The following is a 22,247-nucleotide window of genomic DNA, read 5'->3' on the forward strand; positions in this document are numbered from 1 at the left end:
AGTCACAAAATCACGTGCCTCGCTAATAAATAGAATATAATAATAGTAATGAATATGGACATTTACTCCTCTGTAGGAATGAGGAACGACCGAACACATTTTTTAGTTATTTTAATAAGGGGTCTGCAACCCTGATTTAAAAAACCTAAAAACCTATGCAACAATGCTTGATTCACTGTTCACGTGCTTTTGCTTGGCTTTCTCTCGTGTTAGCCTGCCTCACAGAGCAACCCTTTCATTCTTAAATTCTCACATGTTTCTTCTAAAGCAAAACTTTTTAATGCATTTCAGTGTAGCACTAGTACTACAGAAAGTATAATGAAAAATATTTTGCTGCTGTGAATTAACTTTTAATTTTAATTCCTTTCTTCTTTGTATAAATGCAAAATTGCGCATTGAATTTACAAAATTTTAACAATGTTTATAGTATTATTATTATTATAGACATTTTGCTTTTTAATGAAAATATTTTCTTTCACTCAATACTTTGATTTAATAGTTCGTTTTTCGTATTTTACTCGTAAATAACACTATACACGGTGTTACAAAATTTGACACAATATTTTGGGAATAGATTCCTCACATCAAAATAAGAAAAAAAGTTCACATGGGCGTGTGGTGGGAAGTGCATAACTTCGTAGTTATAGGGTGCAGAAAACGTGAAAAAATAAACTTTAAAGGTCCATAGTTAAACTACTATAGGATCGATCGTAGTCGGGTCAAGACTTCACTGAGGAACTAGTGTGTGAACTATGCAAATATCCATTTTCAGAACCTCCGGTACTTGCACAATCATTTTTAGAGAAGCTGTTTGGGAGTACTTGATCACTCTCCACCTACCTCTCTGAAAATTGGTGTGCAAGTACTGAAGCATTCTTAAACATGAATGTTTGGATAGTTCACATACCAGTTCCTCAGTGATGTCTTGACCTGACTACGATAGGTCCCTGTGGGAGCCCTGGTTCGATTTCCGGCGGGAGCTCATGTAGTTAGGATTCTACGTTAATCAGTAGGTCCCGTCTCATATAGCCTCACTGCTGAAAGAAACGTTAAACTCAAAACCAACATAACTCAATAACGATAGGTTCCATAATAGTGGAGCTATGAACATTTAAAGTTCACTTGTTTCGCGTTTTCGACACCCTATAACTCCTAAACTTACCGCTTTTGTTCATAGGTCTATATGAACTTTGGAACCTTTTTATGTTATTTTTATGTGAGGAATCTGTTCTCAAAATATTGTTACATGAAACAATTCATGTCTTTGTTCATACAGAAATCGACGCTACATTTTTTACTCACCACAAATATGTGACCATTACATACTGGATATTCGGAAAAAGCTCTCTTCCGTTCCCATATTGGCCAAAAATCCTGAGAGTCCTTTCTGACATTCTTTGGTGGAATTTATGGTTTCTTGAGTTTCTTTTTCTCTCTCTTCCTTATCTGGACTTTTCTTTTAATTTGGGTCGCGTGCCGCAAGAAGTCTATGAAACAATTGATTTTGTGTTAGTAGAGTCCTTTTTCCGGTTTAGTCACAAAATCATATATGCAGGATCCATGAGTTTATTAGAATCACATCGAAGAGGTGGTAAAATAATTGGAAGTACTTTTTTTTTTTTTTTTTTTTTACCTGTCGATATTACTATCAACACGATCAATTTGTCTCATGTATGAATTGTATATGGACATAACTTGGACAAAACATGCTAACGTATTCTTTTTTTTCTGTCGAATCGTTGTTTAACTGATGAATTTGTAGGTTGTTCTACAAATCTTGGGAGGGGATAAAATGCTGTTGTCTTCAAAAATAACGAGAACACCAGAAATACCAACACCATATTTAAAGAAATGATAGGCAGTGTAAAATTCAAAAATTACGTTAAGTAACTTTGAGTTACCTTGGATTGTATAATGATTATCTGCAAAATAATTATACTTCCTTATGTATCTTTATTTGTCATCGTATTTGAGTTAAAGTACTGTCTGTTGTTTCTTCTGTATCAGTAGGTACATTTCTCAATGAAATTCAAATACGCTGTAAGAGATCAGGTTTTCTCTCACAGACGTTTTCCCCGCTGATCTTTTAATTTAGAATCACAAATAGAATGAAGAGAAATAGCATCTTAATAATAGGATCTTCCTCAGAATCGTACAACTTCAGGCCATCATTACTGTCAGTTGGACACAATAATGCTCGTATTTCATTTGCAGAAAAACTCTTCTGTCGCCCCTCATCCATAATTAGATACTGATCTATTACAAACTAAAAGACTCTACAGGGTGTTATAAACAACAGCGACCACGTTTGGGAGTTGATTCCTGACACCAAGATAAGACGAAAAGTATAGACCAACCTGGGTGCACAAATATTTCCTTTCGGAGTTATAGGCTGCGGAAAACATGAAAAAATGAACTTTAAAGGTCCATAACTCCATAACTATGGGACCTACCGTAGTCGGGTCAAGACTTCACTTAGGAACTAATATGTGCCATATCCAAAAATACATGTTTCAGAATCCTGTGGTATGCAACGATTTTTATAAAGGCAGTTTGGCTACGGGCATATATTATTTGAAGTACTCACCAGCTACTTCTGTAAAAATTTTTCCGGAAGTACAGCAGGATTCTGAAACTTCGATATTTGGATAGTGCACATACTAGATCCTAAGTGAAATCTTGATCCGACTACGGTAGGTCTCATAGCATTGGAGCTATGGACGTTTAAAGTTCATTTTTTCCTGTTTTCGGCAGCCTATAACTCCGAAATGATGGATTTCTGCACCCAGGTTGGTCTATACTTTCTGTCTTATCTTGATGTCAGGAATCATCACCAACGTTGTCGGTGTTGTTTTGAAACACCCTGTATATACATATATCCTACTTCAACTTCTGCAAGGGCGCGCGGTGGCTCAGTGGTAGAGCGTTCACCTCCGGTGCTTGGGGTCCCTGGTTCGATCCCAGCTCGCGCCGCGTGGACTTTGTGGTAGACAAACATCGTGCTCGTGGGTTTTCTCGGGGTTTTCCCGTTTCCTCCCACTTTATTCGTTCCAACATTTCATTCATTTCTCATCATCACCGTCTCCTTTAGCCTAACCGGCATAATCGAGGGACATAAAACGTACAAATTTCATTTTCAACTTCTGCATCTCTGCACCAATTGTAGTTTATACAGATGAAAGTGCAAGCGTTTGCCTAACACCTCGTTAACCGTGCTTCTTGGGATTTCTAGTTCTTGGCTAGCTCTGTGCACAGATTTCCTGGGGCTCCGCACAAAGGTTTCTTTCATGCGAGCAACAACTTGCTGCGGCACTGGTGGCTGCCCGGAATGCCCTTTACGTTGTCACAGATGCACCTTTCTGCTACGAAATCGTTGTACTACTTCAAAATTGACTTGTCCGAAGGTGGTTTCACATCAAATTTGTGCCCGAACACACATTGCATAGACAACACTGTTGAGTGAAATACCAAAACACACTAGCTGTGTTGCTGTTTAGCGAGAGCCATCTTGAATTTATTGCCCTTCTGCAGAACAAGGAATGAATGTTAGACCCTGTAGGGAAAAGGTAAAAATCCTTTGAGTTAATGCATTTTCTTGCACCTTATTTACAACAATATTGCATAAAGTTTCCATTTTATAATCAACCTAAATTACGGAATGTTTTTGTGTATTTGAAATGCATACTAAGCCGGTCAGTGTCTGTCACCATGCTAAGTTTTTTAAATATCGGATTACTATCGCCGATAGTATGTTATATATAAAGGCTGGATAAAAGTAATGGAAAGATTATTATAATTCGTATCTGGCTTTATACACAGAACACCTGTTACACTCCTTCAATGTAGTCGCCTTCCATTTTTATTACCTTGTACGACATATGTGGAAGGCGTCGTCATACGCTATCGGCGCGTCAATCTTTTACAATGTCCTGGAAGACAGTCATGTGGTATGGATGATGGCTTTTCTTATGTCCGCTCGAAGTTCTTTCTGCAATGTAGTTGCCTCATTTTGACGAAAAGATCGTCACGAAGTGCCTGAAAACATGCTGTGCACCGCACCCACGTTCCACTTCAGTCTTGATCTAGGCACGTTGTTCATCTTTCCGAAACATATTCTTACGGCGTTTCCGCTTTCCTCTAATTTACAACACTGTTGCTTTACGATCCTTCACCATACTTTATTACCCCACATTGCCATTTATCAGCTACAGAACCCTTGTAGTACTGAGACACAACCCTCTCATATGAGAACAGTTTGTCACTACGTTTTATCCAACTTATGTAAAATATCCTTTCATTAAATCCAAATCCAAATTTGTTGGCCAATAACTAAGGAACGCCAGACTTCCACACCATAATATTTCAAATGTGTAGTAAATTTGTTAATTTGTATGAACATCCCAATTTTGATCAAGATCGGATGTTCTTCGATTGCGTACGGTATACTAGCTTTATTATTGATTTTGTAGAAAAATCAAATGAACGAAAAATATTTGTAAGAAAGTGGAAGAAATCAACGGTTTTTCTTTACACCATATTCCCGTATTCTTAGTAGGTTCGAATATAATATAATGAAAGTTCATAGAGTGAAGAAGTGCAGGACTTAGCCGGAAGTTGAGGTCAAGTCTTCGGGTTATCCCGCTGGTAGACTAACCACTAAGTTACCCTATTCGGTCCTTGAAACCTACATACTTTGAAGTCGGTGTTAGTACTTGTAGACCACATCGAGTGTATCAGAACTGCTGTGCTCAGACATAACTACTGTCCATATATTAATGAAATCAGTTGAACTCAATGTTATTTGGGAAAATAGAAGCGCACCGCCATGGTAAGTCGAAAATCCGGATTCGATTTTTGGCCCAATTTAAAAAAGCAAATTCACTTTTTCACTCTTTCAATTTACACAGTATTCGAACCTTATGCGGGATATGGTGTAAACAAATCAATTTGTTTATTTATTTCCATTTTCTCATTTAATATAGAGTTTAACTGCCATAGCTGTTCATTAATATATAAACAGTAGGATGGCCAAGCACAACATTTCTGATACACTTCATGTGGTTTAAGAGTATGATCACCGACATCAAGACAGAAGAATTTGCTGTTCTTCAAAACTTGAGTATAACGACTGTAATATAATTTGCAAATAATCGAAATGGTGTTTAGGTAACGTGAAAAAAAATCCTGTAATTAATTAAGCCCTCGCGGGGCTTTAAATCGCTGCTTGAACGAACAAATGGAAGGATATTTAAATTTTGTACTCTTAACTGACATTTCCAGATCATCCTCTTTAAGGTGGAGAAACTTCGACCCGAATATGTTAAATGAGTTAGATGCTATGCAGTTTCAAATATTGCACTGCAAAAGTCACTACGACGTAGTGGTGTCGGAAATTTGTGAAGAAGGGAGGTTACTGAGCGCTGAGGGTTAACAAAATCAATCATTTTATTTTACCTACAAGAGGTAATTTTAAAAGAATGCTTCATATAAATACTTAGAAGAGAACTAAATTATTGTATCATTATTTTTTGAAGATTTTTTTTTATACCAAGGTTTACCAAACAGCTTAGATTCTCGATGTGTTAGGAATAATTCACCATTCATTAGATTATAATTATAATTCCCCATGTCGTACATTATTTTTGGATCCGGTTGAAGTTGTTTGTAATCAAGTGAAATAAAGTAATAAAAAATAACACAGATACTTAACCATTTATAAATTTTATGCAGTGAGCAAGAGCCTCCGCCATCCATGATGAAGCTACATGTCATAGCAGATAAGGAAGATGGATGGATCCAAGTCGTTATGTCTATGGTGAACGTCATACCTATGAACGATCCATTAGGACCTGCTGTCATAACATTGTTGCTAGATGATTGTCCACTTCCTACTAAGGTAAGCTCTTTGGATATATAATCGTTGTAGTTTTCTGAATTTATTGTTCAATTTAATATAATATTTACTGTTTTCCTTCAGGTTGACTTCTGAGTGACATTCCAGTTCAGTGCTCAGCGGGACCTGTAACAGACGGTTTTCTTCCAACCACTCTTCATACCATTGACTAGTGGTTAGAGCGTTGGAGCGTGGTCCCGGGTTCGATTCCCGACCGGTGCTTCCCAATTTTCGGCGCCCACCCAGCGTCGTGAGCGAAACTGGGGAGTCATGTGAATGAAAGACGTGACAGCCACTAAGTCTAGAAATCTCCCGATACACCTGTTAGTGACCACGTGCTCGTCACAATGCTGGCCATAGTTCATCTGTTCGGTGACAAATGGCGTGGAGCCGCTCAGGCCCTCAAATGGGCAGTTACGCCAAGTGGTTTGGTACTGGTCCTCTTGATCGATGTATTTATGCCATGAGAGTTGTATGCCGTCATTACCTTGCACACGGTTCCTCCGGACGCACGCAATACACTTGCCGTCTTTGGGGATAAGAGAAGTCACCCATTTTATGCACTCTCTGTCAGCTCAGTTCATTATATACTGCTGTTTTACTGGGGGCTTACTGGTAGAGCGCTTACCTCTGGTGCGTGGGATCCCTGATTCGATCCTGGCCAAGTAATTTTGTTATGGTCAACATCGTGTCTGTGGGCTTTCTCAGGATACTCCCATTTCCCACCACACACTCATTCTTATCAATTCTTCCATCATCATTCACTTGCCTTAATTATATTCTCCCGTAGCCTAAAGGTTCTAACGTAGGACGTCAAACTGAAAGATTTCATTTCAATGCTGTTTCGCTGCTCTTCATGTTGTATGCAGTTTGCCTCAACACTCCACAACCAGCGACCCAGCACTGTTCAGTTACCAACCCAGACACCTGACGTGTTTCTAACTCCAGGTATTTCCATTAAATGGATAAATACAAGTGCTGGATAAAAAGTAATGGGAACATCCTTGTAATTTATATCTGGTTTTATGCTCATAACAACACCTGTTACATACCTTCAGTGCAATCGTTTCCCATTTCTATCGACTTCTCCCACATGTGTGGAGGGCGTCGTGCACCTTGAGCAAGTCGGAGAGCTCCTCCGTGGCTAAGAGGTTAGCGTACGCGCCCTTGGCGCAGGAGATCCGGGTTCGATTCCCGGCGGGAGCTCATGTGGTTCCGATTCCACGTTAATCAGTAGGTCCACGTCTCACTTAGCCTCGCTCCTGAAAGGGACGCTAAACTGAAATTCAACTCAACTCAACTTGAGCAAGTCCGTCTTTGTCAGTGTCCCGCAGGACCGCCATGATGGCTTCTCTTGTGTTATTGTTTCTCGCGAATTGATTCCCTCGTTTTTGCAAAAATGTCACGAAATTCCTGAAAACATTGTTTTTCGCATAGCACTTCCACTTTCCTCCTCTATTTTACGCCACTTTGTTTTTGACTAAATAACACAGTCGTTACCACTCACCACATTTCATCACCTTACATTCCCGTATCAGCTACGGAACTCCTGTGGTGAGATACAGCCATCTGACGTGAGAATAGTGTTGCCACTACTTTTTAACCAGTCTATGTATATGTATAACTACTGTTGCTGTGCATTGTAGAAGAAAGCGAAAGTTTTTTTTTTTTTCTTTTTAGTTATAAATTTTTATCCCCTTATCATTTACCAATTTCACTGTATATACAAATCGGACGTTAACTTTTGCAGAGAGAGTTTTTAAATTAGAGGTACATTAATTCATTCCATCAGCATTGAGTGATTTCAAGTCCATCAAGTAACGTAATAAGATATATATACGCTAATCTACCAAAATCACATTTTTACGTTAACTATTGTGGGATATGTGTTTTAAATCAGGGTTCCTACTGGTCAGGAAAATCAAGAAAAATGGTGCAGGGCATGGGAGCTCAGGGAAAAAAGACTGGAAATCAGGGAAAGTCAGAGAAATTTTATAAATTATATTTTTTCTATCATTAATTGTACACCAATTTCAGCTTAGCCAACCATTAATGATCACAGTATGGAACATTGCTCAGATTTTTATGGGTGGTAAGTGGAATGTACGTATGAACAATTGATTACTATTTGTCTCTATAGATTAAATGTTTTCATATATAAATATTCACCGTTATTTATTCCTTATTTATATGTCAACGTCATTCGACACCTGTCATGGAAGTCAAAGAATTTCCTACCATGTTCAGGGAGAAGTCGGGGAAATAGATTTCTCCAGATCAGTAGGAAACCAGTAAATCGTGGGAAGGGAGTTACATTTATTCCCTCATCCTTGACTGATTCTAAACTCAACCATTGGAGATGACGCGAATGACTTAGAAACACATACCACATATTCCACCAAAACCGATTATTAGTTTACGAAAGTTATCGTGGAACATTTTTAAATCGCTGAATTAAATCCAACTCGTATCTCTTTAATTGTTTTAAGTGCAGCCAGGGGGATTCACTTTAAAATCTCAAATAAATTGCCACTGAGTGTTGCCACTTAGTTTGTTTCTCGCCTATCACACAGGAGCAAAAACATTCGTCTGAATTTTAACCAGGACTTGAAAAATCAGATTGAAATTGATCCAGACTTTTTGACCAACCTGATGACATTTTCCGAGAATTAAACAAAATCTAAAAGGAAAGCGTTTTGATAGTATAGAGGCTGTAAAAAGAATTTCGCACAGCGCACTGGATGATATAAAAGTTGAAGAGTTCCAGAAGTGCTTCAAACAATGGGAAAGAAGACTGGAGAAATGAATCACATTCAATGGAATGGAGAGCACTTTGAAGGAGACTGAAAGAATTTTGTAAAAAACTTAATAAATTATTTTTTTAGAACAAGTTTCTTTTGGGTCTCCCCTCGCATATGTGGAAACTTGATAAATGGACTCGATTTTAATCTCATTTTCTCGCTTATTCTTGGTGGATTGCAAACTTAAAGATCAGGGTTATTTGGATGATTTAACAATTGGACAATATATGTTGTTTTATTAAATTGAATAAGTTTTACGAAAGTGCTTGTGGAACAAACAAACAAACAGATCCATAAGAAAAGTCGGTTGAGTCAAATGGTAGGAATTCGCTACGCTTGTTGCAATTATGTTTAATTTTATTTGTGAGCCTATTTTGGTTTTTATTGATGGAAGAAAAATTTGGAAAAAACTTTTTGGGAGGTGAGCTACAAATTTACTTATTTCCTTATCTTACTATCTCACCATAAAAGCGGCTAAAATAATGAAACCAGATCTATCGGGTGTACCAGAAGTACTGATTCACTTCTTAAGTAATCAGTATATTTTTATTATAAACAAGAATGGTATGAAACAAAATTGTAGGTATAGAGGAATGATGTAAAAATCAGGTGCTTCACAGAATGTAATCACTATCCTCCATTTGGAGATCCCTCTGGCAGCCATTAACGGAGACGCACATTTCTGCACATGGCGCATCTGAATGGAAATGTTGTTTAATTCCTCGGTGATTTGCGCCGTCAATTCCGCAGCACTATTTATGGGTCTTGTGTATATCTTGTCCTTCAAATGTCCCCATAGGAAGAAGTCGGGAGGGGTGAGGTATGGTGACCGTGGCAGTCACTCCACTGTTCTCCGACGACCAATCCATCCCCAGGGGAAGGTGTTCAAAAAGTCACGCACAATTCGGGCAAAGTGTGGTGGAGCACCGTCTTGCTGCGACCACAGTGTCAAAATGATCTCTCTCCTACAACAGAGATATCACAGACTTCTCCTGTAAGTTCAAGTACGTCTCCTCAGTCACCGAACCATCAAGGAAAAATAACCCCAGCACACCGTCAAGCTTTATCCCACCCCAAACCATCACATCAGGACTCTGGTGATCATATTCAATCACCATATTTGGATTTTCAGGATACCAGTACACACAGTTGTGACGGTTCACTGACCCTGATACGTGGAACTTTGCCTTGTCCGTCCAGGCTATGTGGTTCTAGGATTCGTGGAACTTTGCCTTGTCCGTCCAGGCTATGTGGTTCTAGGATTCGGGATTTGCTCCATGGTTCACAGGACCACTCAACATACTCGATACAGCGATGGGGAACGTTCTCATTGAGTGCGTAAAGCAGATGAGAATGACACAGGCACAGTTTCAGATCCTTGAGAACCCTTGCAACCGATGACTTCGGCATATTCAGGGTGCGGGACAAGTGTCGAATCAATTTCGACTTCTGCAGTGATCTTGCAAGTTTCGACTGTATCTGAGCCGCATTTGCCGGATTCTTGATGGACCTACGCCTACCCTGCCTCTTTTCGTGAGTTACACTACCAGCGGTATCGAAGGCTTTGTTTACCCTTTTTATTGTCTTCGCTGTGGCACAGGATCACCGTACAGCTCCTTCATTCATCGCTGGACTTCTGTAACGTTGTGTGTCTCAGAAAATAGGCGAAAGCACTGGACACGTTTCTCAAGCGTCGGGCGAGCCGCCATCTTGTAGTGTTGCCAACTGAAAAAAAAAGGAAAAAACACCATTACACCGCAACACAAACAAAATAAGAAACAAACAAACAATATCAATCATACAGCCCAACCTACCGCACCTAACAATAAGTGAGTCACTACTTCTGGGACACCCGTTAAAAGTGTAATACTAGACTTTATAGCTATTCCTTGAAGAAGAAAAATAACTGAAATTCCTGAAAACTCGAACACGGTTCTACTGAATGGAATAAACGTATGTCAACTCTTGCCATAAACGTAAAACAGTCAACTGATTTTTTATAACTATTTATGTTGTGTGAAACTTAGCAGTAACATTTCTGCTTTCCTTCCTTCCTTCTTGCTGTATTTCTGTTATATGTTGCTAAATTGCATTAGCAAACTTAAAGCACTTTGCTATTTTACCATGAATCAGTCAGTAGTGTCCATCTCACCACGCCCTCAAGTACTTGTACGCAATCATCCTAAATTAAAATTCTCTCCCCTCCCCCCTAAAAAGTGTAGACTAAACCAAAGTTTACGTTTATGTAAGTCTACGTAATATATATAGCCAGCGACGCAGCTAGCCTACTTGTCGCCCGGGCAAGAACTTTCCTTAGCGCTCCCCGACCAACCAAACCGAAACGTTCCCCGACTACATCTGAGCATCACACAGTAATTCCCCTATTCCATTTTTTTCTTCAAGTAGTAAAGCTTGATTTCAAAATTGCAGTACATATTTTAATTTTTAGTACAAAATAAAACGCCAAACTAATTAGTATTTGATTGCCAAATAATCTGAGAGTAGCATGTTTGATATATTCGTATATTCTTATCATAACAACTGCAAATCACAATGTGTTTGGAATTATGTCGCGATGTGCATGTGTGTAGAATGTATCAACAGTCTGTTTGTTGCTTTATAGTAGAATATTTAATTATGACAAACGGTCAAGTTGTTGTCTCGAGTATTATACTCGAACTTTCGTAAATCTCTCAAATCGACGTGATTTAAAAGAAAACATAGAAAGCTGGAACAAGAATATCACTTTGCTGGCTCTTTTTGTTGCAAAGATTTCTACAATGCCCTCAAAAGATAACTTTGAAGCTAACTTATGCTCTATGAATATGCTCCTAAGGTTAGTGAGCCGTTGTCCTTTTAAGCTTCTGAGGTATTTTTTAAAATGATCTTTAGTTTGCTAAAACTCCTTTCCTTTCCCTATAGGGAAAATAAATATTTGTTCAGTTCTGCGCCCGGGACATGTCTCGTCCCCCCACCCCCTACCCACCCTTCGTTTCGTCATTTCTATAGCTTCACTGTTGAAACAGAAATCCAAATCCCAATCTAACATTCTTCTAGTGTTACATGATTCATAGTATAAAACTTATTAATTGATAAATAATTGTATTAACATAATGAAGAAGAGTTACCAACGTTTAAAGATATTCAAGTAATTACACAACACTCCAATAATAAATATCGTTTAAATGTTACATCATGACCTTGTCGACTTCTCCTGACAGAAGTGTTCTGATAAGTTCTAGATGAAATAAGGCAAAAACTCAAGGTATAAGTTTTGTGCATACAAAAGGAGACGAAAAATTCGAGACCAGACGAGAAAAGGTCCCCGTGAATCGAGATAAGACGAGATTATATATATATATATATATATATATATATATATATATATATATATATATAACCTTATTTCTCGTTTTCAGAGAGAGAATATTGGGAGAAGTAGTTTTCCCATCAATTTTGTAATGCAGTGACAATGGTTTGGACATATAGATTGTAGGGGCGATTTTCAAAAATAGGAGGATTTACACTGTCACTGATATATATTGTGCTTAACGTATCAGACAAGAAATCAAGAAACTAAGATTCAGAATCTTTTCACAGATGATATTTCACTGATTCTGCAAATCTCAACCTAAAGTATATAGACTTAATCTGTACATCTCTAGTCAAAATAAAACTATCACAGATTCGTATGCAACTTTTTCTTCCTATGCATAAGTCGTGGTCACATATTCTGCAGGAATTGATGTTAAAGGACTTTTGCTCATGAAGATAAAATGATTTTACTCCTTAAAATTTTGTACAGCACTTGATTGTTATTATTAATTTTTGCTCATTGTAATTTTGATAGAATACAGCCAGTCAATGTCGTACTCGGTAAGATGTATATCTACCAGCTGGGAGGTCCAGACATGATCCCAGGCGAAAGCAGGTGATTGACCCAGCCTCGGTAAAATGGGTATCTGAGAAAACCTGAGGGTGAATGCCGCAGGAGCGTGAAACTATCTCATCTGAGTATGTACCGAAGTCTAATTAGTGAGGAGATTTATCTCCACCCAACACTTCGATCTCATGTGGCCTGTTACGTTTGGGGACTTCATTTATATTTTCCCTCTAGCCTTAGTTTTGGTAGAATACTCAGGAAATTTTGTAATGTCTTTGGGGGCTGCCCTTGTGTCGCCTATGCACTACATTCAGTTACCCATTAATGAGGATTAGAAATTAGATTTCTGGGCTTTCTACATCTTTTGCCATGTTAGCCTGTCAAGTTGAGGGATGACGTCTCTCATCGATCACACCACCCGGGGAATTGAAGAGGAGGAAAGGAATGGGGAAGAAAGAAAGCGGCTTGGGATCATTGTACCGTCCCGGCATTTGACTAGTAGGAATGAGGAAAATCTCATTCAGAATGGCTGGTCTGAAAAGTTTTTATACTTTTTTGGTCGAGTGTTCCCACCGGGAGTCGAACCCGGAATCCACAGTAATGAGATCTACGACCAAAAATAATGTATAATGTTCCCTTCTTCCGACTTAGATTCGGCGTTTCGTTCTCAGATAATGGCTGTGTTCGCATTTTCGGCTGGTCAAAGCGCCGAAAGGAAACATTTCTTCACCCAAGTTTATAATGTTTACTCCATAGGATGGTGATCCAGATAGAGCAAGCATTATATTCGATAGTCGTAAATAGGACGTTTGCTCGAGCGTTGACGATGAAACAAGTTATCCGAAGAAAGCTCCTTTCAACGCCAACTACACATAAGCAAAAATTCTACGTACAACTTTTAGAAACACAAAAGATTCAGCATTATATTTTCGGAAAATTAACAAATTATACAAATAAATAAAAAGTAAATTTTGCACCATGTACTCAAATAGACAGCCACGAGGCGTAGGAGATGACATGCACAATCGCAGAAAATACTCGTCAATCGATTTGAAAATTTTAATTATATTGATACTTACATAGCCTTAGAGTGGGATATAACAATTAAGGTAATACGACATATAGATGTTTCTTATGTTGTGAGAAATAATTCGATTCTGTTAAGTGTAGAACATAATTACGCAGTGTCTTGATGCAGCAGGGTAGAATGTGCTGTTATATGTCCATCTTGTTTGCGCCAAGTAAGTGTCTCCCGCTAAATCTCTTCAGCTCTCGCTGTTCGCGTGGGTTTCACGCGTTAAATGACGTAAGAGAGGACAGAGCTGTGATTGGCTGAAGAAGTGTTGATCAAGGTCACTCCGCCCACATGCGTCCGATGAGTGAGAACACACACACACTCACACATAGAAACGTCGTCTGCTAGTATATGCTAGTCCTTTTAAATTAAAAAGAGAGTTAAACTGCTTGAACTGCATATTGCCAAAATGATGCATAAATGAGTTTATGACAAATGGCACCCGAACAGTTGATAGGTAAAGTTCCGGTGAGATACGTTTATCCTAAAAACCCTGGCAACACTTATAGTTTGTGTCTGCGTATGACGAGGACACACTGTAAGTTGTTGAAGCATTCTTCATTTGGGCCATAGTTCACATTAACGTTTGGTTAACACTGCACTCACTAAAATAAAATGTTTATTCAGTCCATAAATAGGTAATATATATGAATAAATGCATAAAAAAAATATAGTTATTATAGTCCTATTAGTTGAAATGTAAATTCACTCAATACTTAAAGAAATTGGATATATAACACATACACTAAAATATTGCAAATAATGTGAATAAAATGAGAAAACACTTCAAGCAATGAATTAATTTCAACTTTTAGAAACACTTTCACCTTTGCAATTAATTGAACATAAAAGGAAAAGTGAATATTAAAATAAATATAGATATATTTTCTAATTCGAATAACAACACTTCACTGTTCATTTATAACACACTGTTTATACTTTTACTATCTGCATACGTTACACTGTCCAAATTGTCCACTATTCACAATCTACATCATGCTCCAGAACAAGGTCCAGTCCATAGGCCATCCTCTTCGTTCATTCTCTTCCCATTAAATGAACACTCGGCAACTAAATCTTCTGCTCCTATCCTCTTCCCATTGGATAGGGCTAGGTCCATCGGTGGAAGTTCTAGACGGTCTCTGCAGGCTATAATCCCTTTTATTTATTTATTTATAGGACTATTTACCAAAATTCGGCGCCAATATGAAGATGCATGGAATATTGTAACTTATTGCGTATAAACTTATTAACGTATAATTTGCATCTTCCTTTCTACCCCTTTTTTTTTTTTTTTTTTTTTTTTTTTTGACTTAAAATGTGCTGCACTTGTTTCCGCTGCATTCGTATTAAGTGGAAGTGAATAGAATGTGTGTTCTTCTTATTGTTTGGACTTACGTGTGTTCTTCCTTGTGTTGTATTCTTCGTGTATGGATATCAAGTGTATGTTTTACGTGTTACATGTAACTACTATAATAAGGTTAAAATAACATAATTATGGTTAAAAGGAAGTTGACTTGGGATGGGTTAACAAAAGAAAATGTAAGTATTTCTTCTTTCATTCTTTTTTTTTTTTTTTTCAAATCACTTCACGAGTACAAACTACGACAAGCACGCCTCAATCCTCAACGCCTTCGTGCAACTTCATCAAATAAGTACATGGTACATGATAAATTAATACTGAAATATACCTATATAGGACATAATGCTGAATAAAATATATATATATATATAGATAATATAATAAGCCTATAGATATAACCTTAATGATGACTATTACATGAATACTATAATGAAGAGAGAAATAAACCAATATAAGCTCGAATGATGGAGAATTATATTGGGGCAATGTCAGATGTCTACAGATGCCAACCTGTATCCATCTTAGGGATGGTCTGACGACTAAATGAGGAAGAGCCAACCCACAAAAACCATATAAACCTACCCACTGTAAGTACGACCACGAAGACACACAGAGATGTGGTTACAAAAACAAGTTATACTAAGGAAACCCCATAGAGTTTTATAGAAGACAAAAAGAAAACGATGCACATGAAATTCATGGCGAAATGTGGTCGTAGGTCTTAAGGTAAAACTTCAATGTTGTTCCAACAACAACAAAAGGAATACTCTAATAAACGTGTATATTACTCTAATATCTCCTGACATATCTCTAAATTCAAATTGACTTCTTCGAAGTGCTAATGGTAATACTTCTCTAATAAACTCAATAACTTTCGTTCATCTAAATAACCATGTCGTACATACCACAAAATATATCGACGAAAATGTTCGGTAATTTCACTATTCAGCGCCTTCTTTTTCTTCTTTCGCTTGCACCACGCAATCTTCGTTTGCTTTCTTCTTGATTTCCTTGGGAACGCTAATAAACTAGTCTTCGTTCGTAGGGATTCAATAGTGTTCAACTTTCTTCTCTTTTCCAACACTATATGCAAAGGTAGCAGATGACGTGATGAACTAGGTCTAATGACACCCCACTTTAACAGTTTTCGAATCTCTTCACGCACTCCTTCCTTATATTTGTGCGGAATATCATAAGGACGAGCAACAATGGGTTCATTTGTATCCACTTCTAATCGGTACTGAAATTTATTACACAGGCCAGGAAAACGGGCGAACACTTTCCTATGTTTCATTAACAACTGAAATAATTCTTCTTTCTCGTTTTCAGTAAACAGCGTAGCGCGTGTAACTGCATCTCTTATTTCATCTACTGTGAAATATAAATCCGGTGGGAAGTCCTCCACTAAGTCACTAGCTTCAATTTTCTCTAAAGGCTCGGCGCACCCACTGCGGAACACATTCATCGTTCTCGCATAAAAATCATTAAGGTCCCTTATCTCGGACAACACAACAATAGGGGCTACCTTACACTTAATTTCACTTACATTAGCTACAATGACATTTTCACTATTTCTCTGTATTAAAGGCATTTCACCACTAATTCCTTGAAATTCAACACGCAAGTTACTTCGCTTAAAATCGATGACACTGTTTAATTTCTCGAGAAAGTTTGCACCGAGTATTACGTCTTCGTGCAGTTCTGGTAACACAAGAAACTCAACTGGCACTTCCACATTTTCAATTCGTACCGGTAAAATAACCCTTCCTTTCACGTTCTTTTTCTTTCTTCTTAGAAAATCGCACAAAACGATATGCTCTCCTTTTTGCAAATGCACGTTTGCTACACACTTTGTTACTTCTCGAAAAATATTGTACCGTAATAAGCATAGTTCTGATTCACTATCTAACAGACAGATTTTGGGTTGATCGTTTAACAAAATTTTTACTCTCATTGTATTATGACCTAATTCACATTTGATCACTTCTTCTTCATTATCATTGCTTATATCATCTTCTGCTGGTAAATCTTCCTCGTTGCACATAAGTGGAAAAGTAATCCTGTTTACACTACTGAAATCCCTCCCCTTTTCAGCGACCAAGTGGGAGGGCGCTACTAGTTTAAAGGCACAGAACTTTGCGGGTAAAATCCACTTTGTTGGTATGGATATTGACGTTGCTGATTACTACCGTTATTTACACCAGGACCTCTATTAAATGTTGGAAACCAATTATTATTTTGATTCGGACTACCTTGAGAAGTCGACGCACCACTTTGATTTTCGTTTGTCCTTGCACCTTGCGTTTCATTTCGATTTTCATTTGGACTCGTGTTTTGTCGGCCATTACCTTGCGACTGATTACCACCGTTCGAATTATTATTATTTCTGTTAAAATTACCTCGCCGTCCACGTCTATGAAATTTCCTTTTCCATCCCTGTTTGAAATTCGGACGCGCACTATTATCACTGCTCACTTCACTACCGTGTTCTACTTTTACACTATTCACGCTAACACCGGCACCACCTTGCTGTTTCTGCTTATTACGCTGATTGTCGTACATATTAGTAATTCCTGACAATCCTTCAATGGACTGCACACTCGCAAGGAACTGATTTATGTTATCAGGCATAGAACCCATCATAGCTAATTGGTACCGCTTGGGCAGGAGAGTGATGATGTGTGACAACGTAATGGTTGGGTTTTCGTATTCTTCCAAAGCTTGAATTTGACTAAAGCGCTCTGTCACAAAATCAACAACACTACTATAACGTTTGGGGTCAAACGGAATAGATCGCAAGTTGCGCAGACGCGTAGCTTTCACTAAGGGACTCTCAAATGCATTCTGAAACTCTATCACAAATTCTTGAAATGTTTGACACTTCTTACCGTGTAAATCGTACCACTTAAGCGCACTGTCCTTAAGAATCAACGGCATGATCGTCAAATATTCACTTTGAGGCACTCCGGCGAACGACATTTCTCTACCGAAATTTTCTAAAAATGCACTTGCACTTTCCTTCATCATATCACCTGAAAATGTAGAGAGTTGCTTAATGTCTGCTAATCGCAACGAACAACGCCTTGCACTCACTTCACTATTTCTTGCACGCTTAATACGCGGACTTTCTCTTTCGGTTTTGATTCTCGACACGGTTCTCCTTATTACATCACTTTCCTCCTCTGTATCAGACACCGTTTGAGACTCACTGCTCGATTTTCTCTCACGCTTCACACTGTGCACGGAACCTGTGTTTCTTTGTGACATATTACTTCCAATATCATGGTGCTCATTTGCTAATTCTATACGCTGCACTCGCTCTGATAATCGTTCCACATCTTGCTTAGTTTGTTCACTTAATTCACTGGCGCGGAGACACGTTTCAAAACACTGCTGGTTAAATTTACTCTGTTCGTGGCACACTTGAATACACTCTTGCACTGCTATACCGAATTCACTTTGTTTAGTCTCGCACTTCTGAATTCTGCTTTCACGGTACTTGTCGAGACTTTCGACCAAACGCAACCTTTTTTCATAATCATCCACTCTATTGTGACATTCATCTAATTGACGTTGTTGGTCATTTACTTGGCGCGTATTTTCTTCAACTGTGCCTCGTATATCATGCACTGCATCGGCTAATTCACGTACACTTCTACGTATAACCTCACTCGTGTTAAAACACTTTGATTCGACAGCTTCAATTCGTTCTATCAATTCCTGTCGCACTACACTAATACACTTATTCACATTGTTAATTTCACCTGACAAATCATCTTTACATTGGAATATGTTTTCACGACACTCGCTACGTAATTCATTGATATCGTCTTGCATTTTCTGTTGGTTTACATTTATCGCCTCAACGCTTTCACTCACACGCTTTTGATTATCACTCAATTCGTTTTGGCTTTCATTCAACTTGTTCTGATTTTCTTTAATTTCGTTAATTGATGCACTCAGTTCTCTTTGAATTGCAAGGAGAACTGTTCTAAGATCACCCTCAGCCATGATGTTGCAAATATAACAAACTCGCTAACACAAATAATTGACTAATTTCTGCAAAAATCTAAGAATGCAAATAATAAAAATATTCTAATTTAGACAGGATTTAGGTTTCAATATGGAAGGATGAATGCACTGGACAAGGATACAATGATACGAATTTCATGTACTATTAACTCTCTAAGATGGCGGCAAAATTACGCAGCAAGTTTTGAACATCAAAAATACCTAGGCCTATGTTCGTAAACACAAAAAACTGAACATTTATACAAAAAGAAAGGTTCCTGCTTCGACATATATATCCCGGCACCATTTTATAATGTTTACTCCATAGGATGGTGATCCAGATAGAGCAAGCATTATATTCGATAGTCGTAAATAGGACGTTTGCTCGAGCGTTGACGATGAAACAAGTTATCCGAAGAAAGCTCCTTTCAACGCCAACTACACATAAGCAAAAATTCTACGTACAACTTTTAGAAACACAAAAGATTCAGCATTATATTTTCGGAAAATTAACAAATTATACAAATAAATAAAAAGTAAATTTTGCACCATGTACTCAAATAGACAGCCACGAGGCGTAGGAGATGACATGCACAATCGCAGAAAATACTCGTCAATCGATTTGAAAATTTTAATTATATTGATACTTACATAGCCTTAGAGTGGGATATAACAATTAAGGTAATACGACATATAGATGTTTCTTATGTTGTGAGAAATAATTCGATTCTGTTAAGTGTAGAACATAATTACGCAGTGTCTTGATGCAGCAGGGTAGAATGTGCTGTTATATGTCCATCTTGTTTGCGCCAAGTAAGTGTCTCCCGCTAAATCTCTTCAGCTCTCGCTGTTCGCGTGGGTTTCACGCGTTAAATGACGTAAGAGAGGACAGAGCTGTGATTGGCTGAAGAAGTGTTGATCAAGGTCACTCCGCCCACATGCGTCCGATGAGTGTGAACACACGCACACTCACACATAGAAACGTCGTCTGCTAGTATATGCTAGTCCTTTTAAATTAAAAAGAGAGTTAAACTGCTTGAACTGCATATTGCCAAAATGATGCATAAATGAGTTTATGACAAGTTGGTCCATATTTTTTAACTTATTTTTAGTGTCAGGAATCACCTCCTGAAAGCTTTTTTTTTTTGAACGTTTTCAAAAATATTGCTTTTAAGAACATGGAATTTATGCATTTTTTCTTCACGTTCAAGTCAGCGTTTATCTGAACCGTTTGTAATTAATTTTTGAACATAACTGACATTTTTTGAGCCGGGTTTTTATCATATTACTTTCCTTAAAATGTATAGGTAGATGGGGCTAAATTTATGCCGAAGATAGAGTATGCCACAGAAGACGTTTAAATTAGAGACATGTGCTTCGTGTATAGATTCCCAATTTAAAATAAGTAGACACATGTTCTAGCGTTTTCGAAAGTCCCGCTTTTAAACTTTAAATACTCTGGGGGGACTTACAGACTCCAACCGTCATATGTTCCTCTCTAAATTTAAAGACAGTCAATAGATAACCTAGCTTCTTGTGTACCCTCATAGTTTGGTGTGAACTATCATTGTATTAATAGGGACGAAAATAAGTACTGTGACTTTTTCCTACGTGAATTAACCTGGGCTGTGAAATACCCCACCAGAGTAGAAACGTTAGAGTTGTTTATTGAACATCGTGAATGATACTATATATATATATATATATATATATATATATATGTGGGGGGGTATGTATGTAGCGTTCACCTTCGGTGCTTGGGGTCCCTGGTTCGATCCCAGCTCGCGCCGTGTGGACTTTGTGGTAAACAAACACCGTGCTCGTCGGTTTTCTCGGGGTTCTCTCGTTTCCTCCCACTTTCTTCATTTCACCATTTCACTCATCATCACCGTCTCCTTTAGCCTGATCGGCATAACCGTGGACCGTAAAACAAATTTCATTTTCAACTTCTGCATCTCTGCACCAATTGTCTTTTATACAGATGAAAGTGCGAGCGTTTTCCTAACAACTCGCTAACCGTGCTTCTTGGGATTTCTAGTTCTTTGCTAGATTTCCTGGGGCTCCGCACAAAGGTTTCATTTCATTTCATTTATGTATGTATGTATGTATGGATGGATGGATGGATGGATTTATGTATGTATGTATGGATGGATGGATTTATGTATGTATGTATGGATGTATAGATGGATGGATGGATGTACGTATGGTTGGATGTGAGTATGTATGTATGGATGGATGGATGGATGGTTGGATGTGTGTGTGTATGTATGTATGTATGGATGGATGGATATATGTATGTATGTACGTATGGTTGGATGTATTTATTTATGTATGTATGGATGGATGGATGAAGGTATGGATGGATATATGTATGTATGGATGGATGGATGGATGGATGGATATATGGATGGATGAATGTATGTATGTATGTATGTATATGGATGGATGGGTGTATGTATGTATGGATGGATGCATGGATGGTTGTATATATGTATGTATGGATGGATGGATGTACTATGGATGTATGTATGTATGTACGTATGGTTGGATGTTTGTAGGTATGTATGCATGGATGTATGTATGTAGGTATGTATGGATGTATGGATGTATGTATGTATGTATGGATGTATGTATGTATGGATGGATGGATGTATGGATGTATGTATGTGTGTATGTATGTATGTATGGATGGATGGATAATAAAAAACAAAGCCAGTTGATAATGCTCCAAGAGCATTGCTATAACGAACTTAAAAAGAAGGGAGAGGTGGACTGAGAAGGATAACTGAGCGTTCTCGTACATGTAGAAGTAAATCTTTGTATACCCACCTTCTCTTTCTCGCTAAAATCCGCAAAATATCATCTCTCTATGACGTACGGTTTCCGAGATATGGCTCCTTAAATCTCCGGAAATGGGAACTATTTTTTGGCTACTGTCTCGGGAACCGTAAGTCATAGAGAGATAATGTTGGTGTTAATCAATTCCTAAGACGGTGGTAAACATTTTGGTACCGATTTTAACTGGTGGCCGCTCTGTTAGGTATTGATCCTTAAATCTCTGCAAATAGGCCATTTTTTGGCCAATATCTCGAGAACGGTAAGAGTGACGCGAAAAGTTCCATCACTTCCTCACATAGTTTTTGATGCTGTTTCGAATGGAGGACTCAAAATTGAATATATATATATATATATATATATATATATATATATATATATATATA

The 22,247-nt window shown here is 37.9% G+C and overlaps 1 protein-coding gene across 3 annotated transcripts in view; it reads left to right on the forward strand.

The window, feature by feature from the left end:
* The window catches only part of LOC145673723 (RING finger and SPRY domain-containing protein 1-like), a 124,250-nt gene that overhangs the window by 41,250 nt on the left and 60,753 nt on the right, over window positions 1–22,247 (forward strand). For all 3 annotated transcript variants that reach the window (XM_081743436.1, XM_081743435.1, XM_081743434.1), the window contains exon 4: window positions 5,731–5,896. In XM_081743436.1, the coding sequence (XP_081599562.1) occupies window positions 5,731–5,896 (166 nt within the window). The remainder of the gene's footprint in view (window positions 1–5,730; window positions 5,897–22,247) is intronic.

This window comes from Thermobia domestica, chromosome 17 (genome assembly GCF_964235325.1).
Source record: "Thermobia domestica chromosome 17, izTheDome1.hap1.1, whole genome shotgun sequence".
NCBI lineage: Eukaryota > Metazoa > Arthropoda > Insecta > Zygentoma > Lepismatidae > Thermobia > Thermobia domestica.